This window comes from Labeo rohita, chromosome 22 (genome assembly GCF_022985175.1).
Source record: "Labeo rohita strain BAU-BD-2019 chromosome 22, IGBB_LRoh.1.0, whole genome shotgun sequence".
NCBI classification, from domain to species: Eukaryota; Metazoa; Chordata; class Actinopteri; order Cypriniformes; family Cyprinidae; genus Labeo; species Labeo rohita.
This window is the reverse complement of record NC_066890.1, coordinates 35086897-35112907: the sequence shown is the minus strand read 5'-3', so window position 1 is coordinate 35112907 and position 26011 is coordinate 35086897. Positions and strand designations below refer to the sequence as shown.

Genomic DNA, 26011 nt, shown 5'->3' with positions numbered 1-26011 from the left:
TCTAGTGGCGTCTTTTTTTACGAAAAAGTGACGTCATCGCTGAACGTGCACTCAGGCGTGTTTCAAACAGATGCACAGAAGTTCGCGCTCTATTTGGATGTCTACAAACATATGCAAGTATTCAGCTGTTTCAAATAATGTTGCCGTCTATTTATAGTTGGTATCGGCTACACTCACACCATCCACGCTCGTTAGGTTTTCTAGTTAATGTGTACAGTTTTTCAGAATATTTAGAATAGAGCTACCAGTTAAAAGTGTACAAGCATATCTAAATTTCTCTAACGTTAGGATATTAAATGATGCAGCGCACATGAACATTTTTAAACATATTAAGTCGTGTATTCTTTCTATACGTGAAGTCAGCTGCAGGTTATCTGGTGAAAGTGCGTGTTCTATCTTTTTTCTTTGTGTTATGGATAGTTTTCTTCGACGATTTGATGCATAAAAGTAGTCTGAACTTAACAGGCCTGTCCGGTCCATCTGTCCACGCTGTTCCCGCAGTTTCAGTTCCCAAGGTGAGACACGAACATTTTTGTAACATAATCCTTACACGAACATAGATTTTGTTTAATGAAATTTCCCCGTTGACGCTAAATGTTTACGTAAATCTGAAGTTAAAGGTTATTTCATTGGCATTATGTTTTTAGGATTGTCACTGCCTGTTAAAATTCAACATTTTTTAAGAAATACCAAATAAGGTTGTCTTTTGTTTTGAAAGAATATTACAAAAAAAAGGATATTAAATGATGCAGTACATATGCAGTCTTACAGTTTGGACTTTCTGAAAATGTGTGTATTTTTGTATAGGTGGAGTCAGCTGCAGATCATTTGATGAAAATTAGTTTTCTTTGTGTTATCTTTTCTTCGACCTTTTGATGCATAAAACTAGTTTGAACTTCACAGGCCTATTGAGTCCACGTTGTTCCTATTGCAGTTCCTAAGGTGAGACACACATTCTTGCAAATATAATTCTATTACAAAATATAAAAATTTGTAAAAAAAAAATAAATAAATAAATAAAATACTGAATTAAATGTTTATTTATTGCATCTGAAGTTTAGGTTTAATTTCAACTTTTTTTTTTTTTTTTTTTTTTTTTTTAGGATCTCTGCTGAGCAAGTTGAAAGTTACAGTTACAAAAATTGGGACAACTTCCAGGTAAATTTGTCTTAGATTTTTGTTTGGTGAATTAGAGGGATGGCTTGGGACTGTAAGCTGTGTACAGCCTCATTTCAATCCAGAACACACTTGCTCACACACATTCAATTGCAGCATAGTCATTATTCAAAAGTTAGTCCATCACCAGTGAAAGAGATCCTTGGATGCTGGCCAGCTCTACGTTTGGAATCACAGATATAATAAACTCTAATTGTGTGTTTAAAAAATGTATTTAATATATTCAGTCGGTTTGTGACATGCTTTTCTTGTCTTCTGTTTCAGGTATGTGCTGAATTTCAGCGCATTACCAACCAGAATTTAACAAACACATTTTACGCAGAGCTAGACCGCCACAGTTTTCGCCTGATGACTTTATATCGACAGAGAGCAGCGAAGACTGGAAAAACTGCTGATGCACTTTTATGACTTAAAGGTATTATCATGGTATTATTGTTGTTTAATGCTTCAACAGACATTGTTTTGACTGTATATACTGAATATTATCACTTGATCCAAATATATAAGTCTAACTATGACTTGGATTTATCATGTACTAAGTGATGAGTAAACATTTTCTGAATTTTTTGTATTTAATTTAGAACAGTGGTTCTCAAACCTTTCCTGGAGGACCCCCTGCCCTGCACATTTTGTATATCTCCCTGATCAGACACACCCAATTTAGTTCTTGCAGTTTCTACAACAAGCTGATGAATGGAATCATGTGTGTAGATGAGGGAGACATACAAAATTTGCAGTGCAGGGGGTCCTCCAGGACAGGTTTGAGAACCGTTGATTTAAAATACATTAAAAAAAACTTTTAAAGGGATCGTTCACAGAAAAATGAAAATTCTGTCATGAATTACTTGCTCGTTGTTCCAAATCTGTATAACTTACTATACTTTGTTTCGATGAACACAGAGGAAGACATTTGGAAGAATGCTGGTAGTCAATGGGGTCCAATAATTGTTTGGTTATAAACATTCTTCTCAATATCATCATGTGTTCATCAGAACAAAGACATTTATACAGATTTGGAACAACTTAAAGGTGAGTAAATGATGACACAATTTTTATTTTTGGATGAACTGTCCCTTTAAGAGTTTTATCTATGCCTTGATCAACTTTTTGGCATTCATTCTGTGTCAAGTTAGCATTGTTTGGTTTTGTGCTGGCTAAAACGTGTGTGTTCCACTTTTAACATTGTTTTCAATGTGAACTTTAAGGATCAACATGATGTACACACAAGGCGAACAACAGCGCTCTGTGCACTTCCTGTGTATCTGAGAGAAGACACCTCAAAATTCTTTAAAATATGCACGGTAAGTCACTTATTCTGCATATTTCTTAGGATTATATTTCAGCATTTTTTTCACACTGGTAAGATAGCATTTGGTAATTGTGTTTCAATACTTTTTACATCCAGATTGAAGATGATTCAGAAGAGCCAGATGTTGATTCATCAGTTGCCCTTTTGACAGTCATCCGAGAACTCCCAGACATTGCAGTTCGGTACAATACAGAGAAGATTTTGATCATCCTTGAGAATGGAGTTGTCATAACAAACCTTCAGAGACTCTGATGCTTTCCTTTTGATGTTTGGCTTAATCTATGCATTGGATCTCTCATATCCAAAAGAGATGGCCAACACGTTTGAGTTTATTTAGAAGGTTCTTTTGGGTCTTGATGATGGCAAACTTAAGCCAAGGGTGCTGGCTCTAAAGAATGACTTGCTGATTCATGCCAGGTATGCCTTTTTTTGTTGCACAGAACTGTGGTCACAGTTTTTGTTGGCATAATGGCTGTTAAGGTAATATTTTAATGTAATTTATTTGAGCTGGTGTGCCTTTTTTATTGCACAGAACTGTTTTAATGTCTCATGTTTTATAATAAATTTTTGTACTTTGTTTAATGATTTCAGATTTGTAATTTGTACTGTTAAGTTGTAAAATGTAGATATTTGAGTACAGGAAACTTAAAAAAAACAAGGCAATCAGTTGCCACAAAATATTTAAGTAACATTACTACTACAATTTAAGTTATGTAAATTATATAATTTGATTTAATAACACTTAAAGCTCCTTAAACTAAGTTTAGATCAATTAAAAATTTTGATATATATTTGAGGGATATTTTAATTAAGTGAAATAATTAAAGTTGTCAGTACTCAAAACTTTGAGTTGCACTAAAGTAAAGATGAACAAAACACTAAATATATATTTTGATTTAAATTAATGTTTGTTTATAATTTACAGGTACTCAAAGTAAGTAGCTATATGCTTACTGATGATATTTAAGTTTGCAAACTTAAAAAAATAGCGGCAATCAGTTGCCTCAATTTTTTTAAGTTAGTAGAACTTATCCGGGTTTACAGTGCATGGTTTTCTTTTTAAACATAAGGCTTTAATCTTTGCTGTTTTGGTGCTTCCTATTGAAACAGAAAGTTTGGACGAGACATCTCAGTTTGGACAAGGTCTCGGCAATGTTTTTTTTTAAAAAGCCAATGGTCTTTAGTTTGTCACAGTGGTGGACCATCATTTGCTGCTTGCTATAAAAAGTCAGAAGTAGGTGAAAAAGTGGAAAAGCGCTCATGTCACCTTAAATTGCTAAATCAAGTCAGCGAATTCGTACAACCTCACTCGTATGATTTTATAAGATTTCTGAGAGGGGCGGGGTTAGGTGATCCTTTGTATGAACTCCTACGAATTTACCACTTTCGTAAAATACGTCCGATTTTCATATAAATCGTATAATTTCGTACAAGTGAAATTGTACAAATTTCTACAAATTAGCCACCTTGTCAAATATGTATGAACTGCTGTGAGATCGGGTTGGATTTCACCATTTATTACCATGAAAATATAGCATTAATAAAACAGTAATACAAAAATAATGGTAAAATACAAAAATTAATAATAAACAAACTTGCGTTTTGCATTGAGTTCCACAATATATATATTCATATATGAATATGGCAATCAAAACTGTAGCATATTACCATAGTACTGCCACAGCACAAATGATTTTTTGAGTAAAACAAAGATTACTGGAGTACGTTTTACAAGAATAACTATTGTAGTGTTTCTATGTAAAACTTTAATTTTAATTAATTTTAATTTTAAGATCTCATAAATTTTAACTTAGAAATTGCTACGGAATTTTACAAATACAAATAAACCCCAAGTAACACATTGAGTAAAACATGAAATTTTGAAGTAGAAAACTGAAAAAGTATTACTCTATGTCTACTAATCATTGACTTATTTACAACTTACTAAGTGCCTTTGCCATTTCATTGTAATTATTTGTGAAATTTCCTAACAATTTCACAGTTAAAATTCTTTCTACACCATTTTTTCCCAGTATATAAGTGCTTTTGAACTTCTTCTGAACTCTAAGGCCAACATACATGAGTAATACGCTTAGAAAGCCGTAGGAGGATGCGGATTAGTAGTAGATTTGCTGAAAGCGCCATTCGCATTGATGGACTATGTGGTTAATCGACGGATGTCAATTGCAGAGCTGTGATTGGTCGGAAAGACGTTGATTGTGAAGCATGCTGGGGGATATAGTGCAAACTCTGTACTCATACAGACACACACACAGAGCACAATCCTGACATCCCTCATTCAACGAGCCACCTGGTTGCTAGGCAACTGAGTTCGGTCAGCCACCAGTGCCAAGAACACCCAATTCTGCCGTGAGCTTGTGTGTGCGTGAATTCCCGTAAGTCTGCGAGCGTAGCCGGACGCTGAATGATCGAATCTTGAGCAGGACTGTCCCGTGTATGTTCTTAGCTAGTTGTAGAGCTATCCATGCAGAGGAACCACCAAACACATACATGTCAAAGCTCTGAATATTGGCAAGTGTCACAGCCTTAGGCTGAAAGAGGCTATTTTTCATGCATCAGCACTCTGAGTTTCTCCTTTCTGAAACACTAATGCATTCAGTAACTGTCGCCTGGTCACTCTACCATTGACAAACTGCTAAAAGAGGCCAGAGTCAATTGGCGTTTAATGAGAGATTTAAAACAAACACAGCATGTTCACAAAATATCGCTCTGTTTAATAGTTCGTACAACTTGTACTATTTAATCAAAGCTATTTAACCTTCCTTGTGATTTTCTTTAAAAACCGAAGTTTTTTAGAGGAATAATTAAAAGGATAGTTCACCCAAAAATGAAAAGTCTGTCAGTAATTACTCACCCTCATGTCGTTCCAAACCCATAAGAGCACAAATTAAGATATTTTTGATGAAATCTGAGAGCTTTCTGACCCTGCTTAGACACAACTGACACAAGAAATGTTGAATAAAATCGTTATTTTTGTTTTCTTCGCACACAAAAAGTATTCTCGTAGCTTCATAAAATTAAGGTTGAACTACTGATGTCACATGGACTATTTTAACAATGTATTTACTACCTTTTTGAGTCTTCAACATTGTAGTTGCATTGCTGTCTATGAAGGGTCAGAAAGCTCTCAGATTTCATCAAAAATATCTTAATTTGTGTCCAGAAGATGAACGAAGGTCTTACGGGTTTGGAACGACATGAGGATGAGTAATCAATGACAGAAATTTCATTTCTGGGTGAACTATCTAACCAAAAAAATTTAATTTACTGAAAATGTACTCTTCCTCAGGCCATCTGAGATGTAGATGAGTTTGTTTCCTCATTAGAACACATTTGAAAGTTAGAAATTTAGCACTACATCACTTGCTCACCAGTGGATCCTCTGCAGCAGTGCTTGAAGTGGGCCGGTACGCAGTACAGGCACTTCTGTATTTTAGTCTTTTGCGTACTGGCACTTTTTTGTGCATACCGGCACTTCTAACATGTTGCCGGTACTCAAAGTCAAAGCCTCATTGTTTGGCCGATTAGAAATGGCTCTATATAAATCACACTACCAGGAGGAGTCATCTCATCTCGACAGTTCACGTGAATGGATGCAAGCAGAGTTGGTCTACCTCAGGGGTTGTCACCCGATCTCATGAAAGTGCGTAGATGCGTATAATATGCATGCAAAAACTGCATATTATATGCACGACAAACACATGCAGTATCATATGCACGCCAAAGTCAATGGCATGGAGTACCGGCACCTCTTTTTTTTTTTTTTTTCACTTCAAGCAGTGAATAGGTGCCATCAGAATGAGAGTCCAAACAGCTGTTAAAAACATCATGATATTCTACAGGTGATCCACACAGCTCCAGTCCATCAATTAATGTGAAGTTAAAAGCTATATGAAACGTTATGCTAAATTTCTCCAAATACCCTCAGGCCATCCAAAATATAGATGATTTTGCATAAATTCTCAGCTAATTTTCATTTTTGGTGAACTATTCCTTTAAAATACTGTATAACTGTTAGCTATTTTAGATATGAATTCTTACTTGTATTTACGATACAGTTGTTCACTCTCTCTGCTAAAAGTGTTTGGTAGCTTATCGCAATTCGTTCCACTGAACAACTGTAAACTACCTGATCTCATGGTGAAAACCTAACTGTGGGAACTTTTCACAAGACGCGAAATATGTACCAATAAGTACATTGCTTGAGCATCACTGCAGTTTCCAACAGAAATGAACACTAGAGGCGGTAAAACAGCGAGTACTTGTAATCATTTTCGTACACAGTTATGATTACAGCTCCATTTGTTTTGCTTTCCAGACATTACAAGCTTGCTCAGTAGTTCAGTCGGCACGGAATTGGACTTAGGATGTGGAATCTTTGGGTACGAATTCTGTGAAAAACATGACTCATGATAAAATAGAGGTCAAAAAACAAGCTAAAAAAGCATGCTTGCGATTGTGTTTTATGTCAGATTCACTGTTGTTCATACTTTCAGGTAGGCTTAGGTGTAGATGGTACGTTGATTTAAAATGTCATGTAGCATTAGAGTTATAGCGCCACTCAACGGACATTTCAAGTCAGAACTGCGATGACGCACAAAACCAAAGTCACATAAAATGTACATGATATGATACATTCATCTGTCAACAAACACTCTTTTAGCGCTCTTTTACACCGAAAATTTTACAAAACATACATGTCAGCAATTATTCCACGTCTTGCGGAAAAGTTCCCACAGGAACGTTTAGTCATTAGATGAGGTTGGGAAACTAAGTAAACTTGGTTTCAACTATGGAGTTAACTCGGTTAAATATTATTTACATCCTACGTTAGGAATGCAAATGAGACATATCATCTTATCCCACGATAAGAACACTGCTGGTTGAGACAAACAGCTGAATATAGAAAACAGCTGGTCTGTGTTCTCCAAATCAAATCATGGCTGCTTTTCTTGGTGATAAAACCCCCATATCTCTATAAACAGCTCATCTGGGCTGTAAATGTTTGGCAGATGACCTCTGTTCACCCTTTACCACAAAGGGCTCACCCTCTTTGGCTTTGTAAACACCACTAACACCTGGAGCTGTGGATCAAACAGTTACGTCGGTGGGCAGAGGCAAAAGCAAACATCTTTTGATGCGTAGACAGCTGCGTTCATATTGAATGAATTAAACGCTGATCTGTAGGGTTTGATGAGGTCAAACAAAATCATCACATGGCCAACAAAGGCTTTTCATCAAGCGTACATCAACCGTACCACAAACAGCTGCAAAAAAACTATTAAAAATATGCCATATAACAAGGACAAAACATTTTAAAAAGTGTTGTATGAAAGCAAAATTCTACAGACAATGTACATATTGAGGTAAAATCTTACAGGCAAACAAAAAAAAAAAAAAAAAAAAAAAGTTTTAGAGATGTTTTTGTAAACAACTTTGCATAAAAGGAGCTTTACTTTAGTTTTGTTTGCTTCAGATTAGGTTACACTCAAGGTTAATAGGTTGTTAGGTTAATGTTTGTTAAATATTTACAACACTGTCTGGAACTTCAAAGTCCTGCTCCTATAAGACTGAGACGAAGTTGATTTAGGGTCAAAATTGTTACGCCTACCGTGAGAACGGCCATGTTTATTTGAGTGGATCAGACCTCTAGCCAGTATAGTCCTCATTCAGACATTTTGGTGGAAACCAGCAGATTATGGACTCTAGGTTCATGTGCTATAAGTTTTGTTTGAATGCTCTCACATTTTCTTCAGAAAATACAGTCATAGATTTGTGACTAGTCATAGATTATGTGAAATTTGTAAATTTCACGTTTAAAAATATTTATTCAAATGAAAAACTTAAAAATAAGTAAGCTGGTATGATATGCAATATTCTAGATGTATATTTAGTGAAGAGCCATACAGGTACCTAGTGGGTAAACCATGGCATTACAAATGAAAATATTTTTTTCCTAACCACAAAATGACTCTAATTTGCCTCTTTGCATTAGAATTTAAAACCCTTTTCTCTATTTAACCTTAAATACTACACTGTAAGTCATTAACGGACCATAATTATTGGACAAATAGTATTTAGTACTAAATGATCTCCTTAAAATATTAAATGAATATTACTGAACTAAAATATAGAATATTTATTTAACTGAAAAATAGTTCAACTGTATGGTCACATTAGCAATACCTGAGGGTTAAATACAAGAAAACCATATTAACCCTTACGAAAATTAACCATGGTTTTATTATAGTAAAAGTGTAGTAACCATGTTTTTTGGCGCATTGATTACCATTTGTATAACCATAGTTTTTCTACAAATACCATGGTTAAACTATAGTTAGTGTAGCAAGACCATGAATAATTAGTGGTTACCATGGTTTAACTATAGTAACCATGATTTTTTGGTTTTATTTGTAGTAAAACCATATTTAATTTTCGTAAGGGTTGCCTCCATCACTCGCCAGAATAAAATTATACTGTAAATGTCATCGACTTAAAAATCAATGCATAATATGCTGTAATGTTTACCAAAAATTGCTGCAAATACCTGTATAGTGAAGCTGTCGTCTCTATCCTACTTAAACACATTCAAATATACTGACAATACTGGTTTGTTTTGAGAGCTCCGTGAATCACGTGACCGCGTGGCGGCGACGCCGGCGAGATCAACGCTCGTCGCAGCTCTGTTTTTCAATGGCTCTTGCATTAACCGAAGCGCTACATTTTACGATTTACGCCACATTAGGTGCGCCAAAATGGTATTTACCTTACAACATTTGACAGCTGAAACTCTGTTTAAACTCGCAAGCAGGGCTGCCCATTTGGCGTGAGATTTACATGGGCAGACTGAGACCCTAAATATGGTTTGTCCCCGTAGACGAGCTCCAAATGGAATGGCACCACTTAATCCTGGATCAAATGTAGACGATAATGTTTAATGAGAATGGGTCTTGACCTTGAGGCAAACTGGAACTCCTCTTACAGGAACTTGCCTCTAAAAGCGACAGTCAATCAAGTGATTCATGACTACATTATACAAGTCTTTTGAAGTCTCAAAGTCAAAATGGACTGGTCACTTTTAGGTCCATACAGAAAAATGCATGTGACATTGATTTCCAAAGACAGTTAGTTACATGAAAGGAATGTTTAGGGTTCAAAACAAGTTTTAAGTTCTGTATATATTAGGACAGAAAGTAAATTTGACCTACCTGATCTCACGACGAAAACGTACCTGTGGGAATATTTTTGCAAGATGCGAAATGCGTACCAACAACAGAACCAGAAATGAACACTAGAGGCGGTAAAACGGCAAGTGCTTGTAATCGTTTTCATACACAGTTATGATTACAGCTCCATATGTTTTGCTTTCTGGATGTAACAAGCTTGCTCTGTAGCTCAGTCGGCATGGAAATGGACTTAGGATTTGAAATCCTCGGGTGCGAATCCCGTGAAAAACATGACTCACAATGAGCTGAAAGATGAGAGATCAAAAAATATGCGTGCATGCTTGCAATTGCAAGCAGGTTTAGGTGTAATGCAGATGGTATGTTATTTCAAAACGTCACGGAGCATTATAGCGCCACTCAATGGACATTGCCAAAAAATGGAAACTTCCATCAATAGTTCCAGGAACTTTTAACTGCTGTGAAAACCTCATTTTTTAAGAGATATTACAATACACATAAATAAGTTGTATTTAACCCAGAACATTCCTTCAGAAGTATTTAAACTCCTGTGCATCATTTATACACGGCCTGATGTAACCGTGAGTTTGGAAGAGCCTGTAAAATTTACAAAAGAGGCAGAACAATAGAATTATGCATCAAAGCACTCGCAAATATTTCATCAGTGAAGTGTTTTATCACAAGCACAAGATCCAGGGCATCTCAGTATAAATATAAGAGTATGTGAGCGATCACATATGTGTGTTTACGATGTCGACTGGGGTGCACCGTGCTTTGATCGTGGGCTATCGGGCTCTGTGTTTGCTTATAGCGTTTGATCTTTAAAACACTGTCGCCACAACAGCAGCCTGGCCTCTCAGACGTACTTAAACCACACATACACTGCAGAAGACAGCTGCTATATTTGCCAGACGTACGATCTCAATTATAAAATGACTTCCTGCAGATTAGAGCTGCGCTATATCATGTCTACTTTTCACTCTTTTTTGTTGCTCATACTTGGTTAGTGATTGAAGAACCTCCTAGTGTGTTGTTCGTTCTACATGAGTTATGGCACAGACATACAAATTTTTGCTTCTCAAGTACATATCTGAGAAAGAAAACCATTTTTTGCACACAACATATCTATTTTGGGTCTAGATAGCTACTATTTCCAGTTAGCTAGGTCTGAACACATGTCAGGCTCTTAAATACAATATCACAACACGCGTAAGTCACAGTCTCAATCTTTAAGAGAGCTCATGGCTTACACAATGGGATGTTTGGGCCAACAGAACGAAATGTAATCCATAAAATCACAGTCGGTTCAAGCCATGTGATTCTTATCTTCCGTAATGACAGCCATAGTGCAGATGCAATGCAGATACAACACAATCAGGTGAAACTCACACACACATATTACACACTCCTATAAAACCCTAGTCTCAGCTTTGACCTATTTTTGAGCCGTACAGAGTGGCTCTATAGATTAACGAGTCTGTCAGAAAGCACATACATTGAGTTCCCCAGCAGAGCTGCGCTCTGGGGCTTCACATGTACATGCTTCTTCAGGGCAGCTCGTAACAAGCTTACATACTCTGGCTGCTTCCTCCTTCTGACCTAAATAAATGCAAGAAAGAGAGCTAAATGATTTGCAATGTGCGTGCAAGGGTGGGTGTGTAAACATGTCGTTGAGGGTTAAAAGGTCAACAGTGTGAAATAGTGTTTGATTCAGATCTGTTTACTAAGATGGCAATGAGAACATAAAAGGCGACATGCAACATTAATATTTAACGTGCCGTATTTCAGGGGGAAAAAACGGTAAGCCTTGTGAAACAAAAAACAATATAAATGGGAGTCTAAATTGTTCATACAACTTAAAAAAAAAAAAAATAACAGGAAAAAACAATCTTGTTTTCCCTTTGAATTAAGATTATTTTCCTGAACCCATTGGCAAATATTTCTTTCTAGCTTAATTTGTTATTTTTTTTTAAATATTTTTTCAGAAAACAATTTTGCTTGTTTTAAGTAAATTTATCTTGTTGTAAAAATATTAAGAAATCTGTACTGGAAAACAACTGAAATTAGAGTCCTGTTTGTAAAAGTAATTTCGAGGCCTTAATTATTCTTTAGAAAAATGTGAAGTGTTGAAATGCTTAAAAATTAAATAAATATTACACATTAACACATTAACACATGCACAGTTTTGTTTGCATTTTTAATGTTTAGTTTTATTATAATATATAAAACTGAAATATAAATATAAAATATATAAATTAATTAATTAATTAATTAAATAAATATAAAATTAAAATATAAATTAAACTGAATTAAATAAAAAAAAATGTTAAAATATATATATAATGAAATGCTAAAAATATGAAAAACATGCTATGAAGTAAATATTACACATGAAGAAATTCTTACAAACAATTTTTTGGTTATTTAAATATAAATTTTGAAAGTGTATAGGACTGTATATAGTTCTATTTGCATTTTCATGTTTAAAAATGAAATTGTTTATTATTTATTAATTTATATATACATGATAAATGTATTATTCTTTAGGAAAACGTGAACCAATAAAATGCTACAAAAATTAGAAAAATATGCTTTAAAATATTACACATTCATTTAAAAATGAACAAAAAAAGTTTGTTTTAATTTTTTTATAATATAATATAATATAATGTAATATAATATAATATAATATAATATAATATAATATAATATAATATAATATTTCTGTGTTTTGGTCATTTTTATTATTTTTTGTGTCTTTTAAAAGTTTTATTTTTTTAGTTTTTATTAAGTATTAGTTTTAGTTCTAGTACATCATGTTAAATGGAATAGAAAGGTGAATTGTTGCTTGAAATGAATTTTTAAAAAATATTATTTAATATTTAATTTTAATTATTTTATATTATTATTATTATTATTATTATTATTATTATTATTATTATTATTACTATTTATATAGCATTATTTTGCATATTATTTACATAACTATAGATTTTTATTTTATAACATCAGGGAATTTTATACATTTAAATTTCAGGGCTACTTCAAAACCTTGATGTTGCCTTTAAGAAAAAGAAACCATTTAAAACCACTAAACTTTATCCACACACCAACAAACAAAAGTTTGATCATTTACTAGCGCAACAAGGCACTTTCAACGGCACAAATCTTATCAAGATCATTCTAACTGCACTAAAACACATATGGGTTTCCTGTCACAAGCCATAAAATCCTGCATCAGAACACTTCTGCTCCTCTTGTGAAATACTACTCAGCCTTTTTCAAGATAAAAGTGACGTTTGATACCTCGAAGGCGCACCTGAGGACGTTTCTGTAACATTGAAGTGCATTACTCTCTCTCTCAGGAAGTAATGAAAGCTAAGTGTCCCCCTGGCGATCCTCTCTTTCATTAGCTAAAGAGAAACCTCTCTCTGTGGGACCTTTCAAAGGCTACTGCAAATGTTAGCTCCCTCGGGACGGTCCGAAGCCGGTCATTTGCTGCACTGCCAAGAGCGCTCATTTGCTTACTGAAGTAAACAAGTTCAGTTTGGTGCCTTTTTGTGCCTAAAAGTCTGTCAGAAACAAGCGTAGCAATGCTAACGTCTTTTAATGGGCGTTTGCTAAGTTTAGTATCACTGTTGTTGCTAATATTTGAGGTTAGAGATCTGAACAAACCTGTGAACACCATTTGATACCTCATAAATGATACCTAAATGATGCCTCATGCTAGGTTTTGAAAGACTTGCTGTTGATAACATTTACACATTTTCACCTGGCACATGATAAAATGGCCAAAAAACATATGAGGATGAGTTAAACTGCTTCGCAACCATCCAGAACTCATTAAAAAAATGCAATTTTAGCAATGTGCTAAACTCCATAGCAATGTTGTAAACAATCATTGAAAACTAGCATCATTTTAGCATGCTGCATGTTAAAATCTAGTTTCTACTACATAGCTTACTTACAAATATAACATCCCTGATAGCACACATACATCTCGGAGACGTCTATTTGACGTCTGCATTTATATCTGCAAGACGTAGTTTGCTCATCTGCAGTACATCTATTGGACGTTTCCTATCAGATGTCAAAAAGACGTCTATTAGATGTCTTTAAGATGTTTATGGTTTAAAATGTATGTAAAACTGACATCTTACAGATGTTTGTACACAGCAGATGCTTTCCAGATCAAGAGACCTTTAACAGACATCTTGCAGACGTACGTGTGCTATCTGGGATATGATTACAAGCGTAGCAATGCTAACGTCTTTTAATGGGTGTTTGCTAAGTTTAACATCACTGTTGTTGTTCAAACTTGGGGTTAGAGATCTGAACAAACCCTTAAACTGATTTAGTAAACTTTAAGTTGATTTGTCAACAGCATTTGTGATAAGGAGAGAAATTATACCTAAGATCATGCTAGCTTTTGGAGAAAGACTTGCTGTTGCTAGCGGTAACATTTACAATTTTTGCCTGGTACATATTAAAATGGTGGACAAATCACATTGCGATGAGCTGAACAGCTTAGCAACTATCCAGAACACGCTAAAAATGCAAGTTTAACAATGTGCTAAACCCCACAGCAATGTTGTAAACAATCATTGAAAACTAGCATCATTTTAGTATACTGTGTGTTAAATTCTAGTTTCTATTACTTAGTTTACTTAGAATTATTTATAAGTATTTATAACTGTTTTATTTCATTGACTGTCTTGAACTTTAGTATTTACTGTTCCCAAGTATAGAAAAGATTAATTTAATAATGTTTACACATATTAGGGTTATTATAGTTAACTAAAACCATTAAAAACATTTCATAATATAAATTAAACAAAAAAAAAACAAAACAAAACAAAAAAAAACCTTGATTTTAAAGCAACATTTATTGTTTTGATTTAAATTATTGTACTGGAACAACAAAACTATAAATTTTAAATTATTTATTTTAAACTATATGATATAATTTAAAAATAGTAAAAATGACATCAGTTTTTTCAAACTGTTGGCCTGTGTGTACATAAAGACAGATTGCCTTTGGATGTCGCTAAAATGTTTTATAAACATATTAAAATGTATGTAGTTTATAGTTTCCATTTCATTTAATTTGATGCACTAAAATAAATAAAATGAAATAAAAACATTCTAAACTAAATTGACATATTCAAAAAAACACAAAAATTACAAAAACACACAACAAAATGACTAAAACTTTAAAAAATACTGCCTTTTAATAATGTGGATGTAGCATCACGCAAAATTATTTACTGTTACCAAGTGTAGAAACATATTATATCTCATGTTTAACCACTATAGAGACATCAGAGCCAATGGCAAATTCCAGAAGATCTGGCCGAGGTAAGGTTTCTCTCGGCGGGTTCATGAGGGCTAAATGACCTCTGATGCCCTGAAGCTCGCATTTCCGAAAACAGCGAAGAAAATTTTCAAATAGGCGTTATCTTTATTAACAAACTAAGCACATTTTTGCCTAAAAAAAAACTACATTCCGTGATACAAAAACAGCATTATTTATAAAATTGGGGTGGATTTGTGTGTCCGCCATGACACTCGCTGTGAGAAATACCACAAGTGGAGTGATAAAAACAGTGAAATGGCTGGAGTGCTGTTATCACTAGAATATTGCACTCCTCTCAGCCAATTAGATTCGAGGACCAGAAAGAACTGTTGTATAAAAAACTATTTATATATTTTGAAACTATCGGTCTGTGTGTACATAAAGACAGATGCCTTTGGGTGTCACCAAAATTTTAATAAACATATTAAAATGTATTTAATATATTGTTTTCATTTCATTTAACTTGATGTACTAAACTAAATAAAACTAAATAAAAAAATCTATATGAGATTATTATTAATAGTTAAAAATATTAATAAAAACTATAATGTTATTGTGTGTGTATATGTGTGTATGGATGTGCTTGCATGGGCTTTATGAGTCTACTTGAAACAACACTTGTTGGATGTTTCGGCAGAGCAAATTGCCTGCATGTCAAATTGATCAGCCTATAAACAGGACGTTCTTTGTTTCGCTCCATCATGACTAATAGGCAGCTGTATCTCGCATAATAACGGACTGAAGCATGTGGTTCTAAATGTGGTAAAAAAACACAGACAGCTATAGTCAAAGTGTGCAGTCTATACACCACAGACAGCACCAATCGAACTGCAAACTGTTTAACGTCCCGACTGGGCTATAAAAAGTATCATTGTCTCAACCAAACATGCAATTTTTGGAAAAGGATGACCTGATTGGCCAAACAATGGAAGACATTTGTATATTCAACGCCTTAAATGTCATGTGACCAAATTACATGTCAAAAGACTGGTTATTTCTATATCCATATTGACAAAATCCACTGTAACTGTGTTCACAAAGGTCCTGTGCTAGACTGTGATTAGCCGAGCAGTAGTTTGCTTCTGTCAGCATCTCCACTGCTTTAGTCTGTGATTATAAAACCTGAGTAAACACACACACACACACACACACACACACACACACTTAAACACAGTTAACAGATAATTACAGAAGTTAGTCACATCACAAAAAGCAGAAAACATTTAGGCCTATAGAAAATATGATGAATACAGAGCAAAAGGTAAGCAAGATAGTGAGTGAAGAAACTGGATAGAGATGAAAGGAATACAAGAGAGCAAGTCACGGCTGTAAAGGTGTGATGGAAAGCAGATGTGTGTCTTTCTGTTCATACAAAAAAGGGGGATGGGACACAGAAAAACAAAAGAAATAAAGGAGGAACAGTACATGAACATGTTTAGCACCTGACAAGTACAAACAGATCAAGGTGGTGACCAAATATGGACACTAAGTCGGCGGGAACGAAGAGACACGTAAACCTGTCTATGTATCATCTACAAGGTGTTATTAAGTAAAGAATAAATAAAGAAAAGAAAAGAAACGAAAAGAAAAGAAAAGAAAAGAAAAGAAAAGAAAAGAAAAGAAAAGAAAAGAAAAGTTTTCCTTGTAACAAAATATTTAAACATTCTTAAAAGAAAAAAAAAATATTTTAATAACTTTAATTTAATTTTGATTACAAAATGCATATGACAATAAATAATAATAATAATAATAATAATAATAATAATAATAATAATAATAATAACAATAATAATAATAATAATAATAATTTGAAAAAAAAAATTACTTAAGCAAAATGCATATGAAATAAATAAATAAATAAATAAATAAATAAATATTGCTTTCCTAGTAACAAAATATTAAAACATTCTTAAAAGAAATAAAATAAAAAATATTTTAATAATTTTAATTTAATTTTGATTACAAAATGCATATGACAATAAATAATAATAATAATAATAATAATAATAATAGTAGTAGTAGTAGTAGTAGTAGTAATAATAATAATAATAATAATAATAATAATAATAATAATTTGAAAAAAAATTACTTAAGCAAAATGCATATGAAATAAATAAATAAATAAATAAATAAATATTGTTTTCCTAGTAACAAAATATTTAAACATTCTTAAAAGAAATAAAAGAAAAAATATTTTAATAACTTTAATTTAATTTTGATTACAAAATGCATATGACAATAAATAATAATAATAATAATAATAATAATAATAATAATAATAATAATAATAATAATAATAATAATAATAATAATAATAATAATATGAAAAAAAAATACTTAAGCAAAATGCATATGAAATAAATAAGTAAATAAATAAATAAATAAAAATTGCTTTAATATTAAAACATTCTTAAAAGAAATAAAAGAAAAAATATTTTAATAACTTTAATTTAATTTTGATTACAAAATGCATATGACAATAAATAATAATAATAATAGTAGTAGTAGTAGTAGTAGTAGTAGTAATAATAATAATAATAATAATAATAATAATAATAATAATAATAATAATAATTTGAAAAAAAAAAATTACTTAAGCAAAATGCATATGAAATAAATAAATAAATAAATAAATAAATATTGTTTTCCTAGTAACAAAATATTAAAACATTCTTAAAAGAAATAAAAGAAAAAAATATTTTAATAACTTTAATTTAATTTTGATTACAAAATGCATATGATTAAAAAAAATACTTAAGCAAAAAAAAAAAAAAAAATAAATAATAATAATAATAATAATAATAATTTTGAAAAAATAAATAAATAAATGCATTACTTATAATAAGTAAATAAATAAATAAATAAATAAACATTGTTTTCCTAGTAACAAAATATTTAAACATTCTTAAAAGAAATAAAAGAAAGCAATATTTTATTTACTTTATTTATAAGCAAAATGCATATGACAATAAATAATAATAATGATGATGATGATAATATTAATAATAATAATAATAATAATTTTGAAAAAAATTAAAAAGAAATACAAATATTTTAATTACTTAAGCAAAATGCATGACAATAAATAATAATAATAATATTAGTTTTAAAAAAAGAAAAAATATATTTATTTATGCATAATGCATAAGTAAATAAATAAATAAATAAACAAACATTGTTTTCCTAGTAACAAAATATTTAAACATTCTTAAAAGAATAAAAGAAAGCAATATTTTAATTACTATTTAAATTATTATTTAATTAATAACTATAAATAATAATAACAAATGTTTAATTACTTAAGCAAAATGTTTCATGTTAAAGGTTTCAAAATGAGTCAAGTATTCTGACAATTATTATTAATATTATTATTTTTATTATTTATTTATTTATTTGTGCCTACAAGACATTTAATCACAAATATTTAATTATATTAATAGTAGAAGTTTTACCAGCACTTGACCGCATTAATCATTCAGTGTTGTCATGATTTTCTGTCACTTCAGAAAGATATTGTTTACAGTTCATGTGATTGGCTAAAAAAGTTCTGTGTTGCCATGAGCAAAGATTCAAAATCAGACTTTGTAATGGAAATAGCTTTCTCCAAGTATAAGAAAACCTCCATTTAACACTCAGTAACATTTAAAAACAGTAGCTAGCTACTATTATTTCTTGGTTAGCTGCAATACATTGCTAAAATGTGACTGTCGTACACAAATATGGCACTTTTTGAAGATTTCCAAAAATATGTGTACTGGACATTGTTAGCTTGGTAGACCTGTTTTTGTAACAGCTGCTCTGTACGCTGAATTGACGCCGTGTAATGGGTCTTCAAAACAGTTTTGTCACATTTGTTGCTACGCTGCTTGACACTGTGAGAGAAAACCACTGCGCTAATGTCATGCTTGAGAACAGTGTAATTGCTACTTGTGACAATGACTCAGAGACACTTTAGCGAGGTCAGCTAGGTGGTGTAAGCGCAGTAGCTAAAACTCAGAGCTAGCTAGTAAAAGAAAAGTTGCTGAAGTGAGCCATTAGCCAAGATTGTCAAGAAATCGAAGCCTCTTGGTCATGTCGAGTAAAAGTAAACATTCCATTACCATGATTAGCAACCTTGAGTCTGTCTTAACCGTTGCAACTGTCCCTCAGATGTCACTAGAACTACTCATTAACCCAGACTGATACAACCAAAAAGAAAGAAATAGTTTTATTCAGCAAGCATAAAATGGTCAAACGTAACAGTTTATAATGTTCCAGATGTCAAATAACTGCTTTTGAAGTTTCTATTCATCAAAGAATCCCCAAAAAACATTAAGAAGCAAAACAACATCGTTTTCAACGCTAAGAGAAAAATGTTTTTTATAGAGTTTATAGTACTTATATGGACGTCCCCTCAAAAGACATGTCAACAAACTGCATGTACCTAAGTAATATAGGCCTAATTTAGCATTTAACACCTTTGTGTGGGAGTGTTTGAGTTTATTGACATGTTTTTCTCAGTGTGGTCTCTCGCGCGTAACTGCATGTGCGCGTTTTGTATGTGTGTTAGCGTGCTAGCTAATCCTAAACGCCTGTGGGGAGAGATTTCTGACTGCGTAGGGTATTAACTTGTGGTAATCTCGGTAGGGGTTCCCTGATCACACTTCACAGGGGGTCGCAGCAGGGTTCCTGTGTGTGTTTGTGTGTGTGTGTTTCTATTCCAACAGCTCCTGAAAACAGAGACAGTGGGCAAACACAATTTATTGACGTTCTTCGGTTCATTAACAGTGAAAACACATCGCTGTCTATAGGCCTGAGGAGAAACTGTGGTGAATGTGTGTTTTCGTATATACCTAAGGAGTGTACAAGTGGGAAAATTGACAGTGAAACACTTTATTAGTCTTATTGCTAAACATATGGATTATTCTAGATAATTTTAACTGTGTGTACAGCTGGGTTTGGTGGTTTTATTATTCTTTATGCTACCGCCATCTTGTGTTCAGATGCGTTAATTACGCTTTTGGCGTCTGGCGCCATCTTATGGTTAGGTTTACAGGTCACATTTATGCCTCTGTCTCCATCTTGTGGTGAATATACACAAATAATATCCAAAAACTGCAAACTACAGCGATTCTGTCCGTCGTGCAGTTTTAAAATACACTCACATGAGACAAAACCAAACTTACCCTGGTGAAAAAACCAGCATATGCTGGTAGGTATGTTTTGATGCTGGTTTAAGCTGGTCCTTTGCTGGTTTATGCTGGTCCTCTGGTGGTTTATGCTGGTCCTTAGCTGATTTATGCTGGTCCTTTGCCTTAGCTGGTTTATGCTGGTCCTTTGCTGGTTTATGCTGGTCCTTAGCTGGTTTATGCTGGTCCTCTGGTGGTTTATGCTGGTCCTTAGCTGATTTATGCTGGTCCTTTGCCTTAGCTGGTTTATGCTGGTCCTTTGCTGGTTTATGCTGGTCCTTAGCTGGTTTATGCTGGTCCTCTGGTGGTTTATGCTGGTCCTTTGCTGGTTTATGCTGGTCCTTTGCTGGTTTATGCTGGTCCTTTGCTGGTTTATGCTGGTCCTTTGCTGGTTTATGCTGGTCCTTTGCTGGTTTATGCTGATCCTTTGCTGGTTTATGCTGGTCCTTTGCTGGTTTATGCTGGTCCTTTGCCTTAGCTGGTTTATGCTGGTCCTTTGCTGGTTTATGCTGGTCCTTAGCTGGTTTATGCTGGTCCTCTGGTGGTTTATGCTGGTCCTTAGCTGGTTTATGCTGGTCCTTTGCTGGTTTATGCTGGTCCTCTGGTTTTTTATGCTGGTCCTCTGGTTTTTTATGCTGGTCCTTTGCTGGTTTATGCTGGTCCTTAGCTGGTTTATGCTGGTCCTCTGGTGGTTTATACTGGTCCTTAGCTGGTTTATGCTGGTCCTTTGCTGGTCCTTAGCTGGTTTATGCTGGTCCTCTGTTTTTTTTATGCTGGTCCTTTGCTGGTTTATGCTGATCCTTAGCTGGTTTATGCTGGTCCTTTGGAAAGGAAAAAGGAAAGGAAAGGAAAGGATGTGACGTGTGGCCAAGTATGGTGACCCATACTTGGAATTTGTGCTCTGCATTTAACCCATCAAAGTGCACACACACAGTAGTGAGAAGTGATCAAACATGCACACATACACACACACACAGAGCAGTGGGCAGCCATATTGCTATTGCTGCGGTGCCCGGGGAGCAGTTGTGGGATCGGTGCCTTGCTCAAGGCACTCACCTCAGTCGTGGTATTGAGGGTGGAGAGAGCGCTGGTTATTCACTCCCACCACCTTCAATCCCTGCCAGACCTGGGACCCAAACCCACAACCTTTCGGTTACAAGCCCGACTCCCTAACCATTAGGCCACGGCTGCCCCCTTTGCTGGTTTATGCTGGTCTATGCTGGTCTATGCTGGTCCTTTGCTGGTTTATGCTGGTCCTTAGCTGGTCATGTTGCTGGTCAAGGACCAGCATGAACCAGCAAAGGACCAGCTTAAACCAGCATCAAAACCTACCTAACCAGCATCCCAGCATCAAAACATACCTACCAGCATATGCTGTTTTTTTCAACAGGGTAAACAAAATTTAAGGAACAGAGAACCACAAAAGGCGATTAACGAAGCTCGTGGCTCAAAGGTCGAGTTACATTCAAATCTCAAAGCTTGTTTTGTCTGAATGGAAACTGTTTTGGATCATTATTTAGTCCAATTAATTTTGTAAACAAAATGAGTATTTACGTATTCTTTATAAAAGGCGTTAAATAACACGACGTTTGTAATCACAAACCGCTGTAATTGGTTCAATCACTCAGCGGTGAGAAAAGTAACAGATTACACGTGACAACACCAGTTTCGTTTTTGGCAGTTTAGACCAGAGCAAGTGTACGGAGACACTTTAATAGCATTAAAACGCAAAAAATACACAATGAAGAGTTTAAACGTGAGAATTATTATATAAGCTAATCGTATTTAACTGATAACTGTATAACTTCCAGTTAGATAAGCTCCGCCTTTAGTAACTCCTCTACCAGTTTTCCATTTCTACATTTCGCACTTTGCAGGAAACTCATGTCAGTTTTGGTGGAGATCTCAGAGGGGATTCTGTGTGCAGATTTGCTTTAGACTGTTTGCATAATACATAAACCTTGAGAATATGGCTGAACAAACCAGGAACGATGGCTTGATTTTCTATGTCAACGGGAAGAAGGTGCTTATTTCTCTTGTCATCTGCAGAAATTGTTTGCACAAGTGTAACTTGGTCATGTGTTTGTTGTAAATGTTGTCTAACTGTAGTGGAGATTCATGGTTGTGAACGTTGTCAAGTTCAATTCTTATAGTAATGCATGGAGCATTATAAAATATTTAAAATAATCTAAATACTGAATGTAATCTGCATAAACTGAATGTATTTTGCATATGTTTATACTTGACAGATAATTGAGAAGAATCCAGACCCTGAGACTATGTTGCTGCCTTATCTGAGGAAGCAATGTATTGTTTTACTTATTGTTGTTCTTGTGTATATATAGATATATGTCTAATTTTTTGATTATATATTTATATTCAAAGTTATATTTATGTAATGTAATAAGATTTGTTAATGTAACTATTAACTATGAATAGTTACCGTAGGTCATTTCCATAAAAGATTGTGAAATTGCAAATATTGCTGGGTTGTTTTCACTTTGGTTAAATTGTGCATTTTTAATTTGTCTCACTATTTCTCTCTTTTTGTGTGTGTACGTGTGTGTAGTGCGGTTGACGGGCACTAAGTACGGCTGTGGTGGAGGAGGATGTGGAGCCTGTACCGTCATGGTGTCCAGATACGACCCTCAGACCAAGAGCATTAAGTATTTCATTCACTGTCTCTTTATCACTTTCATCATAGTAATATTTTTTATGAATGCATCTGACCCCATGATGCTAGCTTTCCCCCCACTTTTTCCATTTGTGAATCCAGATTCTACCTCAAACTTAAATTCTATGTTGTTTCTAAGTCAGAATCCTTCTAAAAGAAGATGCCGCTGTTATATAAATTATTTTTTGTTATTCAAATCTGATAATAAATCTATATCAAATGCTTTCTTCGCCGGCCAGTCATTCGTCCGTCAATGCCTGTCTGCTTCCTGTTTGCCAACTTCATGGAGCAGCAGTGATGACCGTTGAAGGCATCGGAAGCACCAAAACCAAATTACACCCAGTCCAGGTAACGCATTCACATTGGAATCTATATTATGTCCAATCCAGATTATGAAATCCAGATCATGAGTTTAGTTTACAGCCAAATTATAATCTAGATTACCTTCGATCAATTCAAATGTGATTATGAAATCAAATAATTTAATTAAATTATCTGATTATAACTTAATTTTCACCCTTTCATCCCTGCGTTTAGGACATTATTTCTTATATATTAATTAAGAAAAAAAAAAAAAAAAAAAAAAAAAAAACATTTATTTATTTTATAAGTATAAATATATATTAAGTATTAAATACTAATAAATATTCAAAAATATTATATAAAATACTATGAATACATAAGAAAAAAAAATATGTATAATTATTTATATATATACATATATATATATACTATATACATATGCATTTAAAACAATATTTCAAAAAGAAATTGATATATAAGTCATTTTGTTATTAAATATATAATAAATATGATTTTATATTAAGAATAAATATTATTTTAGTTAAATTAAGAAATGTAAGTAATTTTTATAAACATGCAAGTTTCTTTTAGTTGAAACAGCTCAGATTTACATTTTAGTCTGGGAATAGATTTAAGCCCTGTCTGTTTTTTTTTTTTTATATATATGTTAATTCTGGACATTTGCATGCATCATTGACAATTGGTTTTTCATCAGGAGCGTATAGCAAAGGCTAATGGGTCTCAGTGTGGCTTTTGTACTCCTGGGATGGTGATGTCCATGTACACATTACTGAGAAACAACCCACAGCCCACCCTGGAGGACGTGACCCAGGGTCTCGCTGGTACGGCAACAAACACCATCTTAAATACACAAAAAGCATAGTAAGGTTTTGATCAATCATGAGTGTTTCCATTGCAGGTAATTTATGCAGATGCACAGGGTACCGGCCCATCGTTGACGGCTACAGAACCTTCTGTGAGGTGAACAGCAGTTGTTTGGATTTAGCCATAATTTAATTCGTTTTAGCTGCAGAATCATGTGGGATTCATCTGACATTACATTACAGATCCTTTAAGGATTCGTTCCGAGCTGCCCAACCAATCCCTTCTGACTGGCTAATATTCTCGATTTATCTCAAAGCCAGCCATTATGAGTTTTATTTATTTATTTTTTTATAAACAATATGGCCCTTGCTTGACATTTAGCATTCTGGGAATTACAGAGTGACTTTTACAACGTGACAGTCAGCTAATTTATTTTTTTGGTTTCCTGATGTATATCTGATATTTGCGTGTTGCTGAATTTTTTTTTTTTTTTTTTTTTTTTTTTTTTTGTTCATTTATGGTTCTTAATCGCAAAACCCCTTTTTATGTTATTTTTACAGAGTGAAAACTGTTGCCAGTTGAATGGCTCAGCATGTAATATGGCAAATGGAAAAGAAAATGGATCTGTGGAGCCCATAGAGAATGTGAGTATTTTTTATCTTGAATTGCACACACTTTTGTAGTGGTTTTATTGTACTGCTGCACTTTGACTTTTTAGTTGCAGTAAAAGCATGCTGTCCAATGTACTTACAGTACGTAAAATATACCTGTGCCAATAAAATTACAAATGTACACCAAACAGTACAAAACTATATGCTTAATATTTAATCTATAGTACATACTCGTAAAAAGTAAAATAAAGAATATAGAAATAGCAATTTAATATATATTGTACATAGACATATATAAGATTCAACATATAGAATTTATATATATTTGTAATATAGAATTTATATATTTATATTTATATATATATATATGTATATTCCTAAAATAAATTAATATATCATAAGTAATTTTGTAAATATATAAGTTTTATTTTTATATTAAGAAAAAAATATAAGTTTTATTTTTATATTAAGTGTGTGTGTGTGTAAAAATAAATATATATATATATATATATATATATATGTGTGTGTGTGTGTGTGTATATATATTTATATATGTATATATGCATACACACAGTACTATACATATACATTTAAAACAACATTTTTGTTATTAAATATATAATAAATATCATTTTCTAATAAGACATTTTATACATTTTATAAAATTTAGATTATTTTATATCAAGATGTTCTTGAAAAAAAAAAAAAATCCGAACAATTGTATCTATGCAAATTGTATAATATTCAAGGTACACATTTCTAGTATTTGTGCAGTTGATTCTAATATTGTAATAATAATAATAATAATAATAATAATAATTTAATTGGAAGGGTTATATTGACCTATTAAGATTTTGATTACATCTACATTGTAAATATATATTTTTGCTATAATTCTGATAATTCAGTATACTTTATTTTTGACAAAACATCCCATGTGTTGGTAGTAACTGCACATTTTTGGTAGTGACAGTAACGCTTTAGTAGCGACCACATCACATTACAGAATTTTAACCCACATAAACACTGCTAAAACATATTAAAGTAAAATAAAATTTGCATAACTGTACTAAAATTGTTTATTTCCCCCAAACACAAGGATTGTTTGTTCCCTTTTGTCACTAACGTAACAATCATGACATGTTTAGGTCGTGACAGTTACGGTAGTGACAATTTAATGGGATAACATCCAAAAACAAAACAAACCGAAACTCCACCAAATGTTTCGGTAGTGACAATTTTAGATACTTTTGAAGCTAGCTCAAAGATGCTAATCAGCAGATGGTTAGCTACCACAGTTCTGAACAGTGATACACATATAAAAACTAACTGTTATGGAATAACTCACCAAAAATGTGCTTAATTGCAGAAAAAAAGCGTGTTT

The 26011-nt window shown here is 33.1% G+C and overlaps 1 protein-coding gene and 1 long non-coding RNA gene across 4 annotated transcripts in view; both read left to right on the top strand.

Moving 5' to 3' along the window:
* Positions 1–26011, top strand: part of LOC127153718 (aldehyde oxidase 1-like) — a 90113-nt gene that overhangs the window by 47009 nt on the left and 17093 nt on the right. Inside the window, exons 1-7 of one of the 2 annotated variants that reach the window (XM_051094961.1) lie at positions 21888–22237; positions 22464–22521; positions 22784–22880; positions 23128–23236; positions 23907–24033; positions 24111–24172; positions 24577–24660. In XM_051094961.1, the coding sequence (XP_050950918.1) occupies positions 22184–22237; positions 22464–22521; positions 22784–22880; positions 23128–23236; positions 23907–24033; positions 24111–24172; positions 24577–24660 (591 nt within the window). In that variant the 5' untranslated portion in view covers positions 21888–22183. Of the gene's footprint in view, positions 1–21887; positions 22238–22463; positions 22522–22783; positions 22881–23127; positions 23237–23906; positions 24034–24110; positions 24173–24576; positions 24661–26011 lie in introns of those variants that run through there. The other variant, XM_051094962.1, reaches the window with a different exon arrangement.
* LOC127153729 (uncharacterized) lies at positions 301–2894 on the top strand. Of its 2 annotated transcripts, XR_007825322.1 has the most exons (7): positions 301–515; positions 808–942; positions 1104–1158; positions 1441–1591; positions 2077–2205; positions 2382–2477; positions 2582–2894. It is a non-coding gene; the product is annotated as an uncharacterized LOC127153729 (long non-coding RNA). The 2 variants fall into 2 exon arrangements; XR_007825321.1 differs by lacking the exon at positions 2077–2205.